Here is a 14,146-nt window from a genome sequence, read left to right as displayed (position 1 = left end):
AAAAAAAAAGGGCTCTTTTCAGAAAACTTCCTGTATTTTATTTGTGGTAGATTTGACAGATTACCCAGCTCTGCAGGCAGATGGATTCTCCAGGACAAAGATGGAACCTGCATGTTGGGCTTGTTGTTAAGGAGAATTTACCATGCTTTTAAGTAGGAGAACATTTCATAATGAGGAAGGCTTAGCACTCATGATCCATGAAAGTAGATTTGTGTAATTCAACTTTGAAGTTCTATCTTCTGCTGCTTTTGGTTGACAGATTTGTTTGTTTCGTATTGCCAACCACCAGATTAATCCAAGTACCTATTATGATGGACACTTGTTTGTCAAAAAGTGATAAAAAATTGTCAAATAAATGTTCAGAGTAGCATGGGTAATTGTCCTTTTTTTTTAATAAAACATTTTGAAATAACAAACCAGTTTTATTAAAAACAATCAATTTGGGTCTACTCCCTGATTTGGCAAGATGATCATAAAAGTCGATGTATTTCTACTGGTTTCAGTGTTTGATGTGTTCAAGTTCATTTTGAAGCAATGTTTTGGAAGAGAGCAGTCTTTGTTTCATTGACGTTTCCTAGCTAGTTTCTGTTCCATCTTTTTAAAATTGTCTACTAAAATCCATATGATTTTGTTCCAAAGAAAGAACTTATAAAGAAGCCATTTCATCAATCATCTTTCTCGTCTACTTCTAGATGTTTACTTTATCCAACTTCTTTTTTTTAAGGTTAAGAGTTTAGAATGGAAGAACAAGGAAAACCAGGAAAAGGGATTTTCATTTTTATTCTCAAATTTTAAGAAATACTACTTACCTTCTATTTTCCCAAACATTTGTAAGGAGACCAGCTTGTATAACCCTATACTTGGTAAGTGTTTAAATAGCTGATAAAATAATTGCATTTTCTCTAACAGAGTATAGCAAAGCAGGTTTTTTTTGCTTGAGTCATGTTGCCCATAAAGAATATTCTCCAAAAGTATTTCTTAAGAGTATGTTGCGGTTCCTGTTCATGGTTTTCAGTTCTCTGTTTGTGGAGGCACCTGATCCTTTCATTAGAGTCAGTCTTGCTGTATTAACCTGATTCAGGTAAATTAAATGTTCTTGTGAAATAGTTCTTTAATGTGACCTCTGTTGTTGATTTAAGTTGTGCTCTGAAGACAAACTACTGCTACTGAGATAAAAGGTGTTAGCATGCTTTTGGCTTTATCTGTACAGAACCATAGTGTTTGGATTATACAGTGCTTGCTCATAGTTCAGTCAGGGCAAGGTTAGTTATGTTTTTGTGTCAACTGTATTTTGTCAAGAGCTTGCAGTAGGAAGAGGAAGCTAGGGTTTAACACAATCTTTAAAGCTGATAGTGCTAGAATATATCTTTCCATATAGAGACCAGAATTTTAGGTGTTTGCTGAGCAAACCTAACTAGAGTTTTGTTCAGAGATTTCTAGTCCATTCTAAACTGGAACGTTGTTTGCACATCTCAGTTTTGCTGACTCCATTTTGCATGCACCTGTGCACATGTTGGTTATAAGCCAGCAGAGTTCAGGACTCTTGTTTGCAAATGTATACCATGTATATAGGCTTTAAGCTGCCACTTCATTACTTAAATAATATGGACACCTCACTGCTCCTCTTACCTGTTGATGCAGTGTCATCACATTAGTAGTGATCTGCAGCTGCATTTTCATATTCTAAGATCAAGCTGTCGGAAGTTTGTTGAGAAGGTCTTACTTTCTGTCCGTCCATATACAAGTATTTGGATTGTGGCTTTCTTCAGAGGTGGATGTTTCAAAGCCATGTTCTCCTGGGAAAGACAAACAGTGGACCTTCTCGTCTAGGAGAGAAGAAGAGTATCAGTAGAATAAGGGTTGTGTGAAGATACTGAAGAGGATCAGTGGTAAAATAGCTGCAAGAGGGATAGTAAGCAGTGCTGAGGAAGCAAACGTAGTGCTGCTTGACATCTTTGAACAAGAAATGTGGAAATGATACTTTCTATGAAGAGTCTTCCACAGAAGTGTTACTGTAGTCCTCTCTTTTTCTGCGAACCATAAAAAAGAAACTTTCAAGGCCTTGGTAAAGAAGAGGCTGATGGGGAACAAAGAAGAAGTGGGCACAGATCTCCAAACTACTCTCAGTGCCTTAAACTGTACAAAGTCAGCAACAATGACAAGGATTTTGGGAAGAATACAGTAATTAATGCAACAGAAACACTGGTAAGTAGAATAGTCTTTTCTCCTTTAAGAAGTTCTTCTCTGACATGCATCTCCCCACTGTATTTGAAAAAAATCCTGTGCCTGTTCTGAACAAAATTGACAGCATTTAAGCAGAAAACGGGCAAACTTGGACACTGACCCTGCTACGAAAAACAGTTCTTATGTTACAGGTATAATGTTTAAATTTAGGAGAAGTCAGGAGGTACAAATCGAAACAGTAGTATTAGTAAGTAAGCATTGGTAGAGGGCTTCACTGGAGATAGTATATTGGGTTGAGTTTTTTTTTCTCCTTCTTAAGGCAGATTATCAGATAAATATATTGATTACAGTAATGAGCAATGAGCATTCCAGTTACACGAAGCTAGTGTTGTGCCTCATCCAGATTCTGTCATTCATGAGTATTACAGGCTTATAAAAGCAATACAGGCTTAGAAGAGCCCATGAGATTGTTCTTTTTGTCTTATTCTGTTTTGAATGTCTTTTAATATCTGTTTAGATTCTGTAAGATAGTAGAAGGAAAGCTTTAGTAAAAACTATGGATATGGCATTAAGATTCCAGGGGCATAATGTGTCTTTAGGTGCCATTTGCAAGCCATTTAGATAGGCCCCTTCATTTACAGGGTTACAGTAAAGTGGGCTATTCTCTCTGCACCCCTTCATTCCTTGTGAACCCTTTATTGCCTTAAAGTAAGCGTGATCAAAACTACAAGTATCCACTGTTCTGTCTTTGCTAGCCTTTTAATTTTCTACCCTGTGTATGTCTTCGACCTGCAGCTTCCTGCCCTTTTTTGGCACCCGTTCACACCAGGTTCCCAGAGAGGGAAGGGTGGGGGTTGGGGAAAGCCCAAAACAAAACAAAAAAGGGAAAGCTGGGGGAAGGGAGTATTTCTTCTTATGCTGTTTGAGTCAGTCTAAGAAACTTCTCTTGTGCTTTGATTTTACATTAGTGCCCTCATCTGAAGCATTGACACCTACTTCCAAGATGGACAGAAATATGAAAATACAAGAAATGACTGAAGAAAGATACATTTGAGAAGCAACTGTGACACATAATACAGTTGAGAAGGAATAGAGAGAGAGGATATCATGAAACTACAGAATGAGACAGTGTGCTACAGCGACATGTTTACTGCATGTCTACTGGATGTCTTGTCCTTTTGAAAATACTGCCAGTATTGCAGCCTTTGTGCCTTGATGAATGCTAATAGATAAATGATAGAATACCATAGATAAATGATTTTTGCATCTTTAAATACTGTGCTACCAGGCATTTGCCTCCTTTTTTCACTGATTGTGCTGTTATACGTGCTTCTGTTTAAGATATATTAGTTTTTAATTTTCTTACTAACCTGCTGCTTTCCACTGAATTAGAACAATGTACTGGTGTTTACTTGTAGTAAATAAACTCTTTGTAAGCTTTAAAAAAAGTATTCTGTGCATTTGTTACTTAGGTAGGTGGATGGTATACAAGAGTAGTTTAGTTTTTTCCTCTGAAAATAATGCTTCCATTAAAAATAGAGGATATAGCTTTTAAGTCTGTTCTGGCAACATTCCGCAGTTTAGCAGCATCATGATGATTTTATCACTACTTTTGTATGTGGCTGTTGAAATGATACTGAGGTACGCCAGCTTGGATATCTTCAATGCTGTATTTGTAACATTAACAGGGAACCCTGTACAGCAGCCTGGCAGGTAGGCTGCATTCACTTCAAATGCCTAAAAGTATGTATGGCTGTCATAAGTTAATTGCCTAGATAGTAGCTGATTGTTTCTTTGCTGCTATCCAGATTTGTTTTTCCTGCATTATGATACTATAACCTGGCAGAAATTATACTGGATCCCTTAAAAGAATTTTTGACCTTGCATTAGGAAGATATAGTCAGGGAACAAATTTATATTCTTCAACATGGCTACTTTGCATCTTCTTTGACTCCCACCATTAGTATCTTTGAACTGCCTTCTGGACTGTAAAACCATGGAATGTATCTCTTACTTGCATACCACAAGCTACAGAAGAGTTGAGGCAGTGTTGAAATACCATCTCTGTCCACTCTCCATATCTGGATAGGACCACCATTCTCTGTGCCTCATTCTTTTCTTTTTTTTTTTTTTGTTGCTCTTGCTTTTTTTGGATTTGTGTGTGTTGTCACCAGATGAAAATCGTGATATTGAAACATCAGCAGCGTGTGTTCTGACAGCACATGTCATAATCAGTCCTCGGACAAATTTTAGTCCACTTTTTTGTATCAGCACATCTCATACTTGGCTTTCTAGAACTAGGAATGGAGTTCAGACACCACTCCCAGAGAAATGTCATTCACATCTGAAAGTTTCATAGCTGCTTTAGGTTGATGGTTGGTATTGCAGAACTGCTCTATACCCTGTCTCGGGTTGTGAAACCCAGAGATGACATTTTGCAGTGTTGAGTTGGCTGCTACATACATGGCTGGAGTTTGAACTGGGCTGTTGGTATTTGTCCCTGCAGAAATGTGCATTATGCACAATTTAAAAACTGTCTATGTCTCATTGTGCACCCCCATCCTTTGTAATGTTTTTACCACCCGTGTCAATTCCATCCACATTGAGTTATTAAGGACTGTCACTTTTTTCTGAAGCAGATTCAGGAATACTGATGACACTGTCAGCATCTTTGTCACTAGCACAGTAGAGAACCAGAAGAGCTAAACAGTTCTGATGTTGTGTAGAACATGGGATGGAGAACATGGAATTGTAGGTTATAAATCCCAACTAACCACAGTTCCTGCCAGTTGGCATGCTGCTGGACATCATTCATTACATTCCCTGCAAGCTAGTACAGAAGCTATTGCTGCAGAATCATCTTTCTGCTAAGTCACAGGGAGATGCATGTGCCCTTGCTCTGGCAGCAAAATCCAGCAGAATTAGCTAGTGCAGATGTGGCATTAGATGAAGCTGCAAAACTCATGTGGCTTTGGAGCAGGATTTCTCTCTGTTCTATTCATCTTTCACGTATTGCAGGGCCTGAAAAGTGTTTGCCGCAGCTGCTGTTAGAATACAGTTCGGAATTAAATTTACAAAATGACAGCCTTTTGTTGTCTTATAGTCTAGTCTTGAAATTTTCTCTGTCACGTTCATTTTGGCACATCCTGGGATGAGTTGTGCAACAGTGAATACGAAAAAACAGCACCTCTGAAAGTTCACATGTGTTGGTTTAGGATTTCTTTCTTATATAGAGCTTTCTTTCTGCACGTATTTTTAAAATGATGTGTTTCCTTACAGATATACCACAAATGAGACCAAAGCCACACTATGTAATGGTTAAGAAAGATGTTGAAACCAATGAGGCAATATATTGCACAAAGGAACCTTTTATTAAGGCTCGTGTTATTGTCATTCGATGGTTGGTGTCTTTCTGGCTTGAGCCAAAACCTCATACAGGACCTCATATTCCTGGGATGGAAGGTGAAAATGTGCCAAAGAATATTCAGGTAAAACCAAATATACAAAAAAGTGTTTGTTTTCATGTTTTTGTCTTAATTGTTATGTCAGCAGTGTGCACTCCTCCGATAATTATAATGAATTAAAAATGGAATTTCTAAACAAATTTTCTGTTTATGAATTCACTATGCTGCTTTTTCTTTTTCAAATTCTGCTATTTTGTTCTTGATCAAGTAGACATAAGAAGCTTTGAAATGTAGTCAATCCTATCTTTGTTTTTTTTTCCTGAATTTTTTGCCCTGTTTTAGATTATAGTATTGTATAACTTAAATTGTCCTATTCAATTGTTGTACTAAAAATGAGCTATGAAATATTCTTCAATTTTTGTTTCAGAGAGCCGCTGCTAGCATGGCTTCAAAGGAGGACAGCAAAAATGACAGTACCGATAAGCAGGATAGAAATGCAGAGCCAGAACAGTCTCATTCTAATACAAGTACTCTAACAGAGAGAGAACCAAGTTCTTCCAGCCTCTGCAGTATTGATGAAGAGCATTTAACTGATATTGAAATTGTCCGGAAGGTCTTTTCTTCTAAAAGAAGCAATGTTAATTTTCTAACTGAGATTTTTCGACAGGTGAAGAACTCTCTTTAGAATACAAGAATCTTAATTGTTGTATTGTAAATGCTCATTATATCATGGTTTTCTTTCAAGAGCATTTGCTAAGCAGAACATTATATAAATGTACAGGTTTTTTTAGTTATCTTGCCTTTAAGATTTAAGAATTGGAAAGTTAAAATTTTGAAATATTTTCTGTGTAGAATATACCTGGTTCCTGATTTTTCTAGTTTTATTTCTTTAATAACCAGTTCAACGACATTTAACTTGGACTTTACAGTTCCTCATAGACAGGCATGTTTGATCTTTTCATACATCAACACTGTAGCTATTAGAGCTTACAAACAAGCATATTAATATAAACCTCCTGTTGGACTCTGCAGCTGTTAAAGAGTTGTTGTAGGAGCAGTCAAATGTCCTGACTTTGATAATGTTCATCAGAAGAGTGGGACATATGGCTATATACTAAGTTACAACTGAAGTGCATGACACTAATTGCTTCAAACAGCAGAAAACTAAACATTTTAATACTTCAGTATGTCTGGGTGAAATGGATATTTTCGAAAGAATGAGGCAAATAAATGTCAGAAGCTTATCCACATCCAATATGTTGAAGAGCTTGGTCACATTACTGAAGGAGATAATGGAGTTACCTGAATTGTGCTGCCACTCAAGGGTTTACAGAGTCTGAGACATTCGATGGAGAGATGAAATTACTGTTGCTCCACTCAGAAACTCCCCCCCTCAGTGAAAGGGACGGGAAAGGCAATTTTCTTCATTCGTTTCACAAGGCGCTCTATGAGTTATGTAGATATTTGAATTTCATGTGTGGTTATGAGTTCTCGTAAGTCATTGTTTAGCCAGATGTTTTCAGAGTAGGTACAAATATCTGGCATATTAGAAATGAAATGTTTCTAAAACATTAGAGCCAAGTTATTCCAGTCAAGAGGAGGTTTCAGTTGTACTGAATGGTGGGAAGATTGTCTGTAGAAAAAATCCAGGGTACAAAAAATTTAAATGGGCTTACAGAAGACTTTTAGACTTCATAAGTGATAGTGTGTGACTGATGAACTTGTCAGCTGAATTCTGTGATAGAGAGCAAAATTCTTTTTAGTGCAATACAGGTATGAAACGTCCATTTCCAGAGAGAGAACTTACCACTTGTGTCAAGTTGTCACTGCTTAAAGACATAGGTGATAAGTTTTCAACGTTTGCACTGTGGACTCCATAAAACTATGTGTTAGTGTAGTTTATATGTTCTTTTTTTAAAACAGGGCATCGCAGTCTTTGTAAGTGTACTTATAGTTATTTAAAACCTGACCAATGTTAAAAGTTTCTGATCTCTGACTCGTTCTTGGCACAGGAGATGCAGAAAAACTCCTGAAGAGGGCACTAATCAGCTGTCACACTGACTCAAATACACGATTTTTTTGAAACAATAATTCTGTAATCTTTTCAGGGAGTCATTTGTTTTAAAGATACTGTTTGTAAAGTCTCATTTAGCTAAAAATAAGATGCATGGCTATCGGTGATGTATGTCACTTGAATTTTTGTCAGTCATTTAGAACTGATTTAACTCCACTCTTCCAAGTCCTCTGAATGGAAGATGTTGTAATAGAAACTGCTGCTCATTCATTTTGTATACTTTTGATGAGTGTTTGGGCCTTAATTTCAGCAGGCTAGGTGTCGAGTAGATATGCGTGTATGGATTCTCATATCACTCTCTTCGACAGTGAAGTTTTCAAAGTATTTTCTTGAAAAGTTTTCATGTTAAAACACTTATGTTTTTAGTTTACAGGTGAAGAAAGTGAACAAACATTCAGGTTCAGGAGTAATTTGTTTGTTAAGATCCTACAGTGGCTGTATTTTTTTTTTTCCCCCTTTATCCCGTAGAGCCTGTACTGCATAAAGCCCAACTTGATTTCAAGTACTGTAACTGTTTTTGTGTTTGTTTCTTTTTCTACTCAAAGGCATTTCTGTTGCCGATATGTGAAGCAGCTGCCATGAGGAAAGTGGTAAAGGTGTATCAGGAATGGATTCAGCAAGAAGACAAGCCTTTATTTATGAAGGAACCTGAAGAAATAATGCAGTGCGCAACTGTAGATTGTGATGAAAGTGTTGTTGACCACAATTCATCAGAGAAAGCAAAAGAAAAAGAAGAGGTAAAATATTGTTGGTTAATATTTGTGCATCTTTTGGATATGCTAGTAGACAGAGAAGTGGCCTGCTCAACAGATTATTTATATGTGGCTTAATTTTATGTCAGAGCATCTACTGGGGACAATCAGTGGTAGTTAAACAGTGCATGAATGGGCTACCAATTTGATACATTATCTGTAGAGTTTTAATCTGGTTAGTTCAATTTAAAATTTCATATAGTTTTATGAACTATTCTCAAGATGTGGATTATAAAGTATGCTAACCTTCAGCTGTGTAAAAACCATATACAAATAAAAGGATTAGGAAAAAATAAGTTATTTCATTCAGATACGTTAAAATAATTGTTACAAACTTCTTACAATATAGTTGCGTCTCTAAGATCCATCTTAAACATCTGCCTACCATTGTTTATTATTTAATATCTACTATATCCTTTTTCCTATAATGTAAAACCAAAATACCTGTTTATAAATCTATGGGATTTTAAGAAAAAAAATATTTTTCAGGAAAAAGGGATGAACTCCAGTCATGTTAGAAACTCAAACTGGGCAAGAAATGGCTGTTATGAAGACACTTTGCATAAAATGTCTGAAATTGATGCTGAAGAGCAAAATGTACAAGCTGGAGTGCAGTCAGTATTGCAGGTATGAAATAGACTTGGTACCTATTTTTCATGCTAACAATAAAGCTCTTGTTATCAGTACATGAAGAGTAGAATATAATGCAGTACTCCTGCAAGGGAAATCCATGCTTCTTGAAAGCATCTCTGAATTTTTAAAACCTAAAATAGTTTTTAAAGTAGGATGATAAAAAGTGTTTGAATAATGACAGTGGTTCACTGTATTTTTGTTGACCTTAAGTAGACAATGTGTACACAAGCGTTGGATAACAGTGAAAAAATCTTTTAATTTTGCATCAAGACGTGCGTTCTCCTGTACATTGTATCACAGAAAAAATAATTCTCTCTTGAGTGCCACGTTGTCATATTATTCTAATTAAGTGTTTAATGAGAATGCTTAGAAGCTTTTTTCTTTTAAGCTGTTAGTCACCACACACACAACATCCAAACCTGCAGTTTTCTTAATGTGAATAATAAGGTGTACAGGGATGTTTTCTCATCTTTATCTGAAATTACAGATTGGATGAGTGTGTAATTGTTTGAAAAATTTGATTAGACACCACAACTTTCTACTTCAGTGATAGCCTTAAGGAGTGGGAGAGTTGCGGAAGGTTCCCTAACAGAAGCTTTCTATCTGCTTCTAGGAAATTTGGCAGGGTAGAAATTGCGTTAATTTCAAATGTTTCAAATGCTTTACTGAAATTGAGGATATAAAAATCAAGTGTGTATAATTCGAGGGTCTTTGAAGGTCATGTAAGATGTGTGCATTTTATGTGTAATAGGTGCATGCACATATATATGTATAGGTGTGTATATGACCATAGCCTCTGTAATATTTTTTTATTCAGAAGAAAAATTATTCTAAATAAAATAGAATAGACATGGGCATTTGCCTCTCTGCTGCATGCACTTTTACCATGGGTGACCGTGCTAATTAGAACTCATGATTTTTATCGCAGCTTGAATGATACCCTGAATAGGGTTTCCTGTTGTGCTGTACACTGTTCTATATAGAAATGAACTTTGTAACTGAAATCACTTTTAAATTAAAATATATTACAGTAATTTAAGTTTCATAATCTTTGCATACAATGACCATTTAGATTATGAAGTGTTTCTGAGAAAAGAAAAAGTGAATTATCTTTATCTGTTTGCAATGTATTAATAAGGCTTACACATCTGAGAATGCCTAGGAGATTCTCATGTTTCAGTTTTTTAGACAAAGGTTCATTTGACCAGCAAATATATTTTTTAGCCCAAAACAGAATCAAGGCATCATTCTAAACCAGTCTGAATTTGAGAGGTTTTCTGACCTGGAACCACATTTGCCGCCTTCTGTGAATCAAGAATCCAAGACTTCTGTCTTGAGTTTTCTTTCCATTTAATTCTTGCATAGACTTATTTCTAGGCACTTAGAGTAGGGTAGGCTCATTCGTTGAGGCTAGTGAATGTACAGCTGCATATTAATAGTTTTTAATTATTAAAATCTAAAGCCCTCAGTGGAGGGAAGTTACGACTTTAGAACCAATGATTTCCTGTACATGTAGATTAAAAAAACAAATAAAAATTAATTGGAAATCTAGGGCTCGCTGTGACTCAAATACTTCCTAAACCTACATAAAAATGTAACAACACTACAGTAGCTATTGTCAGTTCCTGTAACTTGAAGTGCCCTTGCCTACTTTGTTTTCATCATTTTAATTCTGAAAGCCCTAATTCACTGTCCACTGAAGTCAACCACTTTGGAAAAGTATCCTGTTTCCTGCTTTTGGTAAGCCTTACCGATCACAGTGGGATGAATGGTTTAGTTTCCCAGAGCATAGTACAGGCCTTGTCATGCTGAAGCACACGCACACCGTGTACCGGGACTATATGATACTAGTCAGTTGCTGGCTTACAGGTGGGACTTCTTTACAGGGACATTTTTGTCCCTCATATTAAAATAATTTTATTGAGTAGTTTGTTGTACTATCTATGAAAGCAAAAATATACGAATCTATTTTGTAGAAAAAAATGGGGGAAAAAAAAAGTCTTATTGTTGCTTTATCATCACATCAAGCTAATTTATATTTAAATATATACTTCTGAGAGCATATGCAGCCTTTTCTGTTAATCATAGATTTTCTCTTCCTGGTTACTATCAACTGAATTGCTGAAAACATCAGTGCTTCAAGCTCATAACATCCACTCTTTTCTGCTTACAGGTTTTTATAATAAATTCTTCAAATATATTCTTTCTTGAACCTGCAAATGAAATTAAGGCTCTGTTGGATGAACACACTGATATGTGTAAACGCATTCTTAATATCTACCGTCACATGGTGGTCCAAGTGACTATGGACAAGAAGACATGGTAAATGCGAATGCTTTTATCTTAGATCATTAGTTCACAAGATAAATGTGAAAGTTAACTTGTCAGTAAACACAGTAGAATGGTATTGACTATGTGAACCAGTTTCTTTAAATCAGTAAATACGTGGACTTTAATATCACAGGTGACTTACCACAAGGGAAGATGTTATCTGCTCTGTTAAAGCCAGTAGTAAGCACCTACTTAGTTTGAGGAAGCTTAGCCTTCAGTGAAAAAAAAAAAAAAGGTAGGATATAGAGACTACTATTAAGAAGCTACTGATTACTTTTTTTCCAGGGCGTTTTGTGTCAAAGTGCTAAATATGAACACGTATATGAAGCTTCACGGACTTGTTTAAAAAATAAACAAAAAATCCTCAGATAAGCATGGATAACTACTATAATCAAATGTGGGTTGCTCTTGATCTGTAATTGTGTACAGGAGTCTGTGTACTGTTTAACTGTTTTGTTCATTTCCAGTGTTTAAGGTGCCTAGCAGGCACCTTAAGGAACCCACTTCAAAATTAATTTCTGTTATTCCCCCCCCTCCTTTAAATAGCTGTCTCTATGATGTCACCATTCTCCATTGCAAGGAAGCAGCAGTAGGGGGATTTCAAATGGCTAATTTACTCCATTTTAACTTGACTTGCAATGTGTCACTAGTACGTCTTGAACTCTGGGTAGGCAGAGCTGGCTTTACGTGTCATGGGAAGCTTGTTTTCTCTTCTGAGGAAATAGGCTAGCCACTGGGAAATTTAGGAGTAATAGTAGAAAACAGATTCCACTAAATCAGTATTTTCTTCCCCAGTTTCACATCACTGTAAAGAAGTGACTCTAGACTGTGATGGCAAAGATTGTGCCACACAAAATAGTTGATGAAGTATGTTAATGATAATGTAACATTGACAAAACCTGTCATTGATAACAAAAAAGAAACAAAAGTGAAAGCTCAGTTTGGAAATATAATTAAAACTTTGCATGTAATTTGAGGCCATTGAAGGTGATAGCACTTGAATAACCTGTCAGAAGATGTTAGAGGGGACAGGAGTTCCCCACTCAATTGTGAAAAGAAGATTAGAGTAATTTCTTTTGCAAGAACCAAGTTAGGCTGTTTATAATCACTGTGACCTGTTTGTAATGTGTTTGCGCAAGTCAAGCTCGGTTATTATCTTTAGAAGTATCTTGGTATATACAGAAGTATAACAAAATGGTAACTCCAAGTTTAATATTGTTTTGCAGGGAACAGATGCTACTTGTGCTGCTCAGGGTTACTGAATCTGTGCTGAAAATACCACCCCAAACTTTCTTGCAGTATCAAGGAAGAAAAAACTCCACTTTAGCTGGAAGACTTGCAGGACCTCTTTTCCAGGCAATTAATCATAGATTCACTCTAATTAATTCAGCTTAATTTTGATCAAGAGATTAGATGCAACAGCCACTGTTGGCTGGTTTGTCATCTTAAATCATTGATCATGTTACCCAGATAATGTAAATGGTGTGGGTTAAAGAACTGGTTACGTTTGTTACTTTCTGTCCTATATTTAGTGAGACCGTGTCAGTGGTTTTTGGGGTACTGAGAAATTAAAAAATTCCCGTCCTTTAGTTGAGTTTGGATAACTAACAGTGTGTGCAGTTTTAGCCTGTTTTCATTGCAAAATTAGCTCAAGTCAGCACAAAATCTTCTGTGCCATCCATACCTACCCAATGGATTTTTTTATTCCATATGGTAAGCTGTAGCAGATCCTTTCAAAGTTTATAGCTGTGGAGTGATGTGGTGACTGCTCTGTAAATAGGATCTGTAAAGTCTCTAGTTTCCTTAGTGGGGGGGAAAAAAAAAAGGGATGCATAAGATATGAATGTGATGAGAACTAATTGAAACCAGGATTACAGAACTCTTTGGCAAAACTTGTAAGATAGCAAAAGATCTTTCATAAGTCAAAGCAGTTGTTCCTGTATCTTAAGTCAGAAGCCCATGTTAACATAACACTTGATAATTGATGAAAAGTCTGTGTTTTCTGGTGAGGAAAAGAATGTCAGGACTACACTGAAATTTCTGTGACAGTTAGAAACTTCTTTTTAAGCAGTAATATTTGAATGTTGTCCTTTTATGTTTGGAACCCAACTTTTCTCACTTTATTCTTTTAGACTCTTATAGTAGCTTGGATCAAAGCGAATCTAAATGTGTACATATCTCGAGAACTTTGGGATGACTTGCTGTCTGTAATGTCATCACTGACATATTGGGAAGAGCTGGCCACTGAGTGGTCACTGACAATGGAGACACTAACTAAAGTATTAGCTAGAAACTTGTATAGTCTGGACCTCAGTGACCTGCCATTGGATAAATTAAGTGAGCAGAAGCAGAAAAAACACAAAGGCAAAGGTAAGACAACACTGTATGCACACTGTTTGAATTTGAGCTGGGGTAATGAGATGTTGGGCACAGCAGAATTCTGGTCTAGCCTTTTTAGTTCACCTAATTAGGCATCTCTGACACCTGAAATAACCCAGTTCCTTTAAGACAAGGCTGCTTTTTAGTGTCACCACGAAATCTCCACAAAAAGATGCAGTCATGAAAATAGGCACATATGGAATGAAGGTCTTAAAGGTGTGTTGAATTTATCCTAAAATGTTACACTGTAGTGGGTTATGCCTTTCTCCTTTTAGCAAAGCAATTCAATAGTTGAGTCCCAGTCAGAACTTCTTGAAAAATAACAGAGTACATGTCTGATAAAAATTAGCTAGCTAGCAACTGGCTGTTGCAAGCACAACTGGAATATT

At 36.3% G+C, this 14,146-nt stretch overlaps 1 protein-coding gene across 1 annotated transcript in view; it reads left to right on the top strand.

The window, feature by feature from the left end:
• Window positions 1–724: 724 nt before the first annotated feature.
• The window catches only part of RALGAPA1 (Ral GTPase activating protein, alpha subunit 1 (catalytic)), a gene marked incomplete at its 5' end in the record, with an annotated part of 111,191 nt that continues 97,769 nt past the window's right edge, over window positions 725–14,146 (top strand). Inside the window, 8 exons of the mRNA XM_010079756.1 lie at window positions 725–863; window positions 5,464–5,672; window positions 6,016–6,255; window positions 8,208–8,399; window positions 8,904–9,041; window positions 11,221–11,369; window positions 12,605–12,734; window positions 13,511–13,748. Coding sequence (XP_010078058.1) covers window positions 725–863; window positions 5,464–5,672; window positions 6,016–6,255; window positions 8,208–8,399; window positions 8,904–9,041; window positions 11,221–11,369; window positions 12,605–12,734; window positions 13,511–13,748 — 1,435 coding nt within the window. The remainder of the gene's footprint in view (window positions 864–5,463; window positions 5,673–6,015; window positions 6,256–8,207; window positions 8,400–8,903; window positions 9,042–11,220; window positions 11,370–12,604; window positions 12,735–13,510; window positions 13,749–14,146) is intronic.

Source organism: Pterocles gutturalis, unplaced genomic scaffold (genome assembly GCF_000699245.1).
Source record: "Pterocles gutturalis isolate BGI_N339 unplaced genomic scaffold, ASM69924v1 scaffold10696, whole genome shotgun sequence".
Taxonomy (NCBI): domain Eukaryota; kingdom Metazoa; phylum Chordata; class Aves; order Pterocliformes; family Pteroclidae; genus Pterocles; species Pterocles gutturalis.
This window is presented reverse-complemented; position numbering and strand designations above follow the sequence as displayed.